Source organism: Elephantulus edwardii, unplaced genomic scaffold, assembly GCF_000299155.1.
Source record: "Elephantulus edwardii isolate Elephantulus edwardi_28Jun2011 unplaced genomic scaffold, EleEdw1.0 scaffold00227, whole genome shotgun sequence".
In the NCBI taxonomy this organism is placed as follows: domain Eukaryota; kingdom Metazoa; phylum Chordata; class Mammalia; order Macroscelidea; family Macroscelididae; genus Elephantulus; species Elephantulus edwardii.
The window spans coordinates 2,796,961-2,807,447 of NW_006399977.1; the positions used below are offsets into that span (position 1 = coordinate 2,796,961).

General features: G+C 42.9%; 1 protein-coding gene across 1 annotated transcript in view; it reads right to left on the bottom strand.

Moving 5' to 3' along the window:
• BCL10 (B-cell CLL/lymphoma 10) overlaps positions 1-2,285 on the bottom strand; it is a 32,648-nt gene extending 30,363 nt beyond the window's left edge. Inside the window, exon 1 of the mRNA XM_006898366.1 lies at positions 2,229-2,285. Coding sequence (XP_006898428.1) covers positions 2,229-2,285 — 57 coding nt within the window. The remainder of the gene's footprint in view (positions 1-2,228) is intronic.
• Positions 2,286-10,487: the final 8,202 nt, after the last annotated feature.

Below are 10,487 nucleotides of genomic sequence, written 5' to 3' on the forward strand. Positions count from 1 at the left end.
ATTTCTGGCTCTGTATTCTTTTTGTCACGGTAGAGAAAGCCAACTGATTTTTGTATGTTGATCTTGTATCCTGCTACTTTGCTGAATTGGCAGGAACCACTTTAAATACAGCTATCTCTGATCAGATTTCTGATCGGGTCAAGTAGATTTCCTTGGTTATCATCTCAGCACTAGTTGGCCTCCTTAATAGTATTTACCATAATTGATAATAACACATTTGGGTTTTTTAATCCTAATGACCTAAATCTTTGAAGCATGTAAGAACCAGGTGTTTTGTTCACTACTGTACACCATATAATTACCAGAGTGCCAAATAGGTAGTGTTCTGTATGAATGTAAACTTTATCGCACTTAACATTTTATATCTATCTCCCTTGCTCTTGAGAAAAAGAAAACTCTGTTCAAATAAGACTGTGTTTTAGTTTTGTAAGGTCAGATCCAGGTAATATGTATGACATATTTATTAAGTAGAACTAAATTCAACCGAGATGACGAAATGAACAACTAGACTGGCGTGGGAGGAGCAGAGAAAAAGGAAGTTTCCAAGAGGATGCATGGTGTACACTGCTCAGAAGGACAGAATACAGCAGACATGATAAGCAGTTTTAGAGAAAAGATATATGACGCTCAGTATTAGACCAAGAGAGGGATCTGCAGAACATAAAAGAACCCAGTAGATAACTGATAATACAGATATAGAACTGAAAAAAGAAGCCAAGTTAAAATGCACAGGTGTTAATTTCAAAACTTCAAGTCTTAAATCTCACCTGAAAAATATTATGGGGGAGGGAAAATCTCTCTGAAAACCCTCCATATTTTAAAAACAGACTTTCCAAAACTCATCCATGCTTCCATCTCAGTTCACTTCGGAGCATCTGTAAATTTCTGATACAGAGGTGAAATGAGATAGAGGTATATAGTATCAATGAATGAATGGGGAAATAAAAGAACATTTGAAAGCTGCTCTTCTCATGTGTATCTGTGCACTGGTGTCATCTTCTGCTTACAAATCTCAGAGCCTGTTTGATCAGCTCTAAAATGGGAATAACATCATCTCTCTAAGAACGTGTAATAAAAGATTAGACAGGCACACTGCAAAGCTTTGTGAAACTGCAACTGTAACATAAAGTCTAGCTCTTGTAGTTTTTCTAGAGTACGAGTAACATTCATTCATTTTATAGTCATCATCAATGTCCCAGCCTTATCTCACCTAGATTGATGGCTGGTGGATGTTCCCTTTTGATTCCTTCCAGGGTCAACTGTACTCTGCACATTAAGTATTCCAAAATATCTGCTTAATGAGAAAACTAAGGCACAAGTCCCTGTCTGTAGTCCTACTTTCAGCTTCCTTTAGCTAATGAGTCATATCAATCGAGTACAGTGGAAGAAATCTCATCACAAAACAGGCAAGAAGAGTTGAAGGAAATGAACATTTTAATACACTGAGTTTCCCAAAGATTATTTTGGAAAGTACTGTAACCTTCACGTTAGGTTTTTCATGTAGATAAGTATGCTGTCTTTTAGTGGTATTCGCACATGCCTCAAATGCAAAGCAAGTAACTACAGCCCCTATGAGGAAAAAAGAAATCATCTATCAACAAAACCATCCTTTACAAGCAAATATTAAGGCTTGTACAGTTCTGAAACAATTATGCTAAAGAGCGTAACTGAGCCGGGGAGTCCTTTCCACGTTTACCTGTAAATGAATTCTGGGCTACAAGTATTCAATCCCATCCCCTGAATTTAAATACGTGGGCGTACGCTAACTAGGGGAATTCCAGTTTATGCATTCAGCTGTTGAGCTTCCCCCCAGCCCCGCTGCAGTTTCACCTGTTCGCTCCACTGCTCCGGATCCTGTTTATCTAGAGCTTTTGGTCTAGGTTGGTGTAGTTTATCTCAGCCTGACTCAGGAAGGAATGGGAAGCACCGATTCCTAAACACACAGCTCCAAGGATGCAGCACAGGGAATGCGTGAGGAGTGGGCTGACTGTGAAGACATGTTCAAGGCTCAAGAAACCCAAGTGTTGTGTTTAAAGATTTTAAGACTTCGGCGATAGGTCCCGAGAAATCACTTGTCACCAAGGTCGCTTGGATGCCAGACCTTCGGTTCCTCCAAACCGGAGGCTCCACCTCGTCCTCTGGTTTCCGTTTCCCCCTACCTAGAGGTTGCAGTCCGCCCCCGCCCACCCCCGGACCTCGGCGGTGATGGGCAAAGTGGCCCTACTCACGTCCTTCTTCACTTCAGTCAGGTCTTCCTCGGTGAGGGACAGAGCGATGGGCTCCATGGCAAAGGCAGAAGACGGGACTCCTTCCGGGTCTGGAGCTTGGGCCGCGCCGCCCCGCCCAGGCCTGGGTCCTCTGGCCTCTGGGTTAGGGGCTGAGAAACGAGGCGGAGCGGGTGAGGATGAAAGGCCGCCCCTTCGAAAACAGAGTGACTGGGGTGGGAGGGCGGTCAACCCGTAGCACTTCCGGCTCCTCCTCAAGCGCTTCAGATAAAGACGCGCGGGACGGGGGGACGCCGAGGTGGGAGCCTGCCTTCGCCCTCAGAAAGGCTCAGAGGCAGGGACTTCTGCGAGGCTGATCTGGTCCTACAGACAGCCCATCACTGCTGCAGCCAACCAATCCCAGCCGGCGGACAACTCTTGGTCCCGCAACTTGCTCCACCCACTCACGTAAGGCCACGCCTCTTCAGGTTATTTGCATGTAGAGTAAGGAGTCGTTTCCGCAGTGGGGCACGTGGTTGCTCGGTTAGCCGGCACGCCCCATCCTCTCTCGCCCAGCTCGGTTGGTGAATCCAGCCAGGCAGGGTTTCCTGCACCTTTGGATTAAGCACTTTGTTCAACCGCTTCCTGCTGTTGTATTTGTCCACTTTTAAAATTTTTATGACTTTGTTTTTTTTAATTAAATTTTATTAATTTTAATGAACATTTACAGTTAACCCACTTTAAAAGCTTAAAATTATCTGGTCTCGCACTCTCACATATACGGCGTAGGTGCAATATGAACGATTTTTTTTTTTTTTCAAGAATAGGAACTACCACCCACAGTCCCTCCACGTTAACACTTTTATTATATATGTACATTTTGGGGCACGATAAACGGTTTTCATTACAGATTGATGTGCTGAACTTGATTTAATTTACTGAACACAGGACTATTGTGAGAACGAAACAGGTAAGGTGCTTAGAGGTACCTGGCACGCATAAACACTCAATGCATTGGTCATTATTAGTGCTTATTAAGCCCTTGCTCTATTAGGGAGTTCTGATGGCTAGCATCTCTCCCATTTTTGTGGACCTCGCTGCTTTTCCTAATCAGTCTCTGTCCTGGTGTCCTTCTAGTCCCAGGATGGTATTCTGACTACTAACAGGTGTATATAAAAGCCACAGAATGATTGGTTGGTGTACTTGGTTTATGACTTGGCTGCTAACCAAAAGGTCAATGGTTTGGACCCCCTGGCAACTCTGGGTGTGTGTTAGGGGGAGGGAAGGTGAGTCAATGTGCTACAAAGATTATTGCTCTGGATACCCTTTCAATCGGTTCTACTTTGCCCTATATGATTGCCGGGAGCTGGAATGGGCTCCAAGGCAATGGGCTTGATTTTGGTTAGGAATCTTAAAGATAAAGACTGCCATTGGTTTCTTCCAAGGAACAGCTGAGTTCAAGCAACTGAGTACTTAACACTGCACCACCATGTAGCTCTTGAAATGAGCTTGCTTGCTCATTGCCATCGAGTCTGAACAGAGAAATAGGTGACTCTCCAGCAGGATTTTAGAGGCTATAAATCGCATGGGAGATTGCCCATTTTTCTCCTTGAGAGCTACTTGAAGATTTGAACTGTGTGCCTTTGAGTTGCCAGTGTAACTCCTTACTACTCACGAAGTGGCCAGAGTTTCACCAGACCTTTGAAATATTGTTGTTAGATGCCATTAAGTTGAGTACGATTCAGAACACTATAAACAACAGACCTGAATGCTGACCTACCTTGTGCCGTCCTTATCAATGTGGACACTTGAATCCATTCCTGCAGTAATTTTGTCAATCCATCTCATTGGGAGTCTTCCTCTCTTTTTGCTTACACTTCATCTTTCCAAGCATGATGTGATATCCTTTTCTAAGGAATAGCCTCTTTTAGTATCATGTCCGAAGTATAAGAGATGGCGTTTCATCATCTTTGCTTCCAAGGAACACTCTGGCTGTACTTTTTCCAAGACATGACTGCCTGTTCTTTCGGAAGTCCATGGGATTGGACAATGAGTACTCTTAACTCAGCATCACAGCTCAAAGGCTGCAATTCTTTTGTCATCCCATTCATTGTCCAGCTCTTAGCAGCACAGCAGGTGATTGAAAAGAACATGGTCTAAATTAGACACCTTAGTCTTCAAGCTGACATCATTGCTATTAAGTATTTTGCAGAAGTTTCAGACAGCAGACTTGCCCAACACAATACATCTCCTCACTTCTGGTACTAAGTGTGTTGATCTTAATCCAAGCAATACTATGTCATTGACAGCTTCAATCCTTGGAGCTCTGGTGGCCTGGTGGTAAGGATCTGTGTTGTCAACCCAAAGACAAGATTTGGGTCCACTAGCTGCTCCATGGGAGAAAGTTGAACAAATCTCTTCTCAAGTGATTTCCTGTCTCTAAAAAACCACTAGAGGGTCAGTTATGTTTGGTTCTGGCATTATGGTCCATAACAACAATTTGAAATGTTGTTGTTGTTATGTGCCATCGAGTCGCTTGTGACTCATAGCGACCGTATGTACAACAGCCCTAAACCCTGCTCTATCCTGTGTCAATCACACTGCCTCTGACACACCCATCCTGATTACCCCAGTCACTGAATCAGTCCACCTCATAGAGGGTCTTCCCCTCTTGCGCCGTCCCTCCACCCTCCCAAGCATGATATCCCTCTCCAAGGACCTGTCCCTCCTTACAACATGTCCAAAGTATGTCAAATGAATCCCCAGAATCCTTGCCTCCAAGGAGCCACCTGGTTTAACCCTCTTCAGGATGAACCTGCTTGTTTTCTTGGCAGTCCATGGTACATTCAATATTCTTCTCCAGCACCACAGCTCAAAGACATCAATTCTCTTCTATCCTTCCTAGTCATTGTCCAACTCTCTGACACATAACAAGTGATTACAAAGACCATGGCCTGTATTAGACACAGATGAATTAATTACATTAGATAAATCTGCTGTCAGGGAACTTTCCAGACTACTGAGAAGCAAGGATGCCAGTCTAAAGACTAAGATGTGCCTGATCCAGGCCATGGTCTTTGTAATTAATTGCTATGCATCAGAGAGCTGGACAATGACTATGGATGACAGAAAAAGAAGTTGTAGTGCTGGAGAAGAGTCTTGAATATACTGTGGACTGCCAAGAACACAAATAGATCTGTCTTGGAGAGGGCAAAACCAAGTTTCTCCTTGGAGGCTAGGATTTTGAAGCTCCTTCTCACATACTTTGAGAATGTGGGCAGGAGGGACCGATCCTTGGAGAAGAATATGATAGTCAGTATGGTGAAGGAACAGAACAGAAAGAATCCTGATGAGATGGATTGATACAGTAGCTAGGACAGCGGGGTAGGTGTGTTGGAGTGGGACTGGCCCAGGACAGGGCAGGCTTCAGAGCTGTTGTACATAGGGTCACTATGAGTCACAGGCGAATCAATGGCACATAAACAACAACAATAACTAATTTATATTTGACTGCATGGGTCACAACATTCTATGGTTAACACTGAGAAGAATGAGGATCCTAGAATTATCATACAAAAATCTATATTTAGACCAAGAAGCAGTTGTCTGAACAGAACGAAGGAAGACTGCATGATATAAAAATCAGGAAAGTTGTGTGTCAAACTTATATCCTTTCTCTATACCTATTCAACCTGTGTGCTGAACAAAAAAATCTGTGAAGCCAGACTCCATGAAGAAACTGTGGCATGAGGATTGGAGAAAGACTTATCAACAGCCTGTGCTATGCAGATGGCATAGCCCTGCTTGCTGAAAGTGAAGAGGACCTGAAGCGCTTCTTGGAAAAGATCAAAGACTACAGCCTTCAATATAGATTGTATCTCAACATCAGGAAAACAAAGGTCCTTACCACTGGGCTAATAGACAATATCAGAGGAAGAAAGCATTGGATTGATATTGTAATTTATTTCATCTTACTTGGACACACAATCCAAGTACGACCTATCCTTGGTACCAACAGTCAGTAGAAAAGGAGACATATTACTTATTCATTTATACTAATATTACATATTCATATTATTAATATTACATCAAGGCTGCTCCAGAATACTGAAGAGCAATAAGATTGAAGTGCATCTAATTTGGGCTATGGTCTTTTCAGTCACTTGCTATGCTGGGCAGTGAATTAGGATAATAGAAAAAGAACTGATGTCTTTGAGTTGTGATGTTGGGGAAGAATACTGAATATCCCATGGACTGCCATAAAGAATGAACAGGTATTTCTTGGGAAAAGTGCAGCCAGAGTGCTCCTCTGATGCAAGGAAGGCAAATTTTCATCTCTCATACTTTGTATATGTTCCTAGGAGAGGCTATTTCTTGTAAAGGGTGGAGGGTCAGCAAAAAAGAGGAAGATGCCCCAACAGTATGGATTGACATGGTGACTGCAGCAGTGGGTTCAAGTGTATCAGAGACAGTGAGGATGGCACAGGATAGGACAGTATTCAGATCTGTATTTCTTAGGGTTTTTGTGAGTTTAACTTGACTTGACAGCACCTAACAAAAGCAAAATTTATTTAATAATTAGTATTTAATAATAACCAAATTATTATTTCTATAACACTTATCCTCTATATTTTTTTACCTACATGCATATTTCTGTATTTCCCTCATTTCCTGATTGCTCATACCAAGGGTGTTAATTGTGGATCCAAGCAAGATGAAGCTGTTGACAGTTTTAATCTACTCTCCATCATGAGACTGCCTATTGGTCCAGTGGTAAGAAACTTTGTTTTCTTGTCCTTGATCTTGTGCAACAAGTGCTTCAAGTCCTCCTCACTTTCAGCAAGCAAGGTTATGTCATCTGCACAATGGAGGTTGTTGATGAGTCTCCCTCCAATCCTAATGCTACACTCTTCTTCAATAGAGTCCAGCTTCTTAAATAATTTGCTCAGCATATAGATTGAACAGGTATGGAGAGAGGACACAACTCTGATGCATTCCCTTCACAATTCCAAACTATGGAGGGTTCCCCTGCTCTATTCACACAACAGCTTCCTGATCCAGGTATAGTTTCCACATGAGCACAATCAGGTGCTTTGAGTTTCCCATTCTTCTCAATGTCAGCCACAACTTGTCATGATCCATACTGTCAAATGCCTTTGCATAGTAAACAAAGCACAAATTGACATTGTTCTGGTATTTCTTACTTTTATCCAGAATCAATGTGACATCAGCAATGATATCTCTGGTGCCACAGCCTCTTCTAAATCCTGCTTGAGCTTCTTGAAGTTCCTTATCTATGTACTGTCCCAGCTGTTTTTGGATGATCTTCAGCAGTATTTTGCTTGCATGTGATAAATAAGGAGATGCATTGCACTGGGGAAAGCTGCAGTTAGGGACGTCTCCAAATTATAGAGGAATAATGATGTCAGTTTGAGGACTAAGGTGCATCTGATTCAGGCCATAATCTTTCTTATTACTAGTTATGCATCCGAAACTTGCACAGTGACTACAGATGACAGAAAGAATATTGATGCCTTTGAGCTGTGATGTTGGTGAAGAGCAGTGAACATCCTATGGATGGCCAAGAGAATGAACAGATATGCTTGGAGATGGTGCAGCCAGAGTGCTCTTTGGATGCAAGAATGTTGAGGCTTCACCTCACATACTTTGGACATGTTGCTAGCAGGTGCTCTTTCTTGAAGAGGGACATGATGTTGGAAGAGTTGGAGGGTCTGCAAAGGAGAGGAAGATCCTCAACCAGGTGGACTGCACAGTGACTGTTGCAATGGGCTCTTGTGTGTCAGGAAGTATGAGGATGGTGCAGGACAGAACAGGGTTCAGATCTTTGTTCATAGGGTCGCTATGAGTTCTGCTCAACTCGATGGCATCTAACAACAACAACAACAACAACAATGTATTTCTCTACACATTTTTTCCAAGTAGTATTTCCTTTGCATAAATTCTCAGGAGCAATTACTAGACTAAGGGAGTATCCCAGCACATGAAAAGAATATGTGGCTTTTCATCGCTTATTTCCATAATATATTGTTGTTGTTAAGGTGTCATCAAGTCACCTACAACTCAGCAACCATATGAACAACAGATCTGAACCTTGTCCTATTCTGCACCATCCTCACCATCTCTGATATGCTCAAGCCTATCGTTGGAGTTAATGTATCAAGTCATCTTGTTTTGGGAGTCGTTTTCTCTTTCTCTAACCCTCTACCTTTCTCAGCATAATGTTAGTTTCCAAGGACTGGCTCCTCCTGGCAACATCCAAAGTTTTTGAGATGAAGTATAACCATCTTTGATTCTAAGGAGCAATCAGGTTGTATTTCCTGTAGTATAAGCCTCTTTGTTCTGTTGACAGCCATGGTACTTTCAGTACTCTTCTCTAATGCTACAACTCAAAGGCATCAATTCTTCTGTCATTCTTATATATGGCCCAACTCTCAGATGCATAGAGAATAATAGAAAAGACCATGGCTTGGATAAGGTGCACCTTAGTCTTTTAACTGACATGCTTGCTCCTGAGCACTTTGGAGAGGTCCTTTCAGTAGATTGTTGCAAGGCAAGATGTCTTCCGATTTCTTCACTGCTGTTACCATGGGTATTGATTATGGAGCCAAGTAAAATAAAATCATTGGCAACTTCAGCCTTTTTCTGACTATGCAATGTTGCCTGTTGATACAGTGGTAGGATTTTTGTTTCCTTGATGTTGAGCTGTAATGTGTACTGAAGACTGTAGTTTTTAAACTTGCAGTATGTGCTTAAAGTCTTCACTTTCAAAGGTGGTGTCATCTGCAGTATGTTGTTGTTATGTGCTGTTGAGCTGACTGCAACTCATAGCAAGGCAATATAAACACTGCCCTATCCTGAGCCAACCTTACTGACTCCAACACACCTGATCCCACTGCCACAGTCACTGTGTCAATCCATCTTATTCTGGATCTTTCTTTTCTGTGCTGACCATTTACCCTTCTAAGCAGGATATCCTTCTTCAAGGACTGGTCCCTCCCCAGTGACATGCCTAAAGTATATGAGATGGAGCTTCAGAATCCTTGCCTCTAAGAAGCAAACTGATTTTGCCCTCTCCAGGACAGACCTATTTGTTCTCTTGACAGTCCATGGTATGTTCAGCTCCACAACTCAAAGGCGATGATTCTTCATCTGTCAGCCTTCTTCATTTTCCAGCTCTCAGATTCATAGCAAACAATTGCGAAGAATTTGGCCTGGATCAGGTGCAACTTAGTCTCTGTTGTTGTTGTTGTTATGTGCTGTCGTCATAGCGACCCTATGTACAACAGCCCTAAACTCTGCTCTGTCCTGTGCAAATCGCACCATCTCCGATACACCCATCCCGATTACCCCAGTTACTTAATTAATCCACCTCATAGAGGGCCTTCTCCTCCTGCGCTGTTCCTCCACCCTACCAAGCATGATGTCCCTCTCCAAGGACCGGTCCTTCCTTACAACATGTCCAAAGTATGTTAGACGCTGCCTCAGAATCCTTGCCTCTAAGGAGCCACCCGATTTAACCCTTTCCAGGATGAATCTGTTTGTTTTCCTAGCAGTCCATGGTACCCTCAATATTCTTCTCTAGCACCAAAGCTCAAAGGCATCAATTTTCCTTCTATTCTCCTTAGTCATTGTCCAACTCTCTGATGCATAAAAATGATCGCAAAGACCATGGCCTGTATCAGACACACCTTAGTCTCCAGAGAGACGCCATTGCTCTTCAGTACTTTGGAGAGGTCACTAACAGCAGACTTTCCCATGGCAATACGTCCTTTTAATTTCCTGGCTACTGGTGCCAAGAGTGTTGACTGTGGAGCCAAGCAAACTAAAGCTATGAACAATCAGTCTCTTCACCATCCATCCTGATGCTGCCAATTGGCCCAGTGGTGAGACTCTTTGTCTTCTTGACATTGAGCTCCAACCCATATTGGAGGCTGCAGTCCTTGACCGTCTGCAGCAAGCACTTCAGGTTCTCCTAAGTTTCAGCAAGCAGGGTTGTGTCATCTGCATAATGCAGATTATTGATAGATCTTCCACCAATCTTAGCCCCACATTTCTCCTCATAGAGCCCAGCCTCCCGGATAATCTGCTCTGCATACAGGTTGAAAAGGTATGGAGACAGGACACATCCCTGGTGTATGCCCTTCCCAATTTTGAACCATGCAGTGTTTCCTTGCTCTATTCTGATGACTGCCTCTTGGTCCAAGTATAGGTTTCTCATTAGCATGATCAAGTGTTCTGGGATTCCCATTCTTCTCAGAGTCA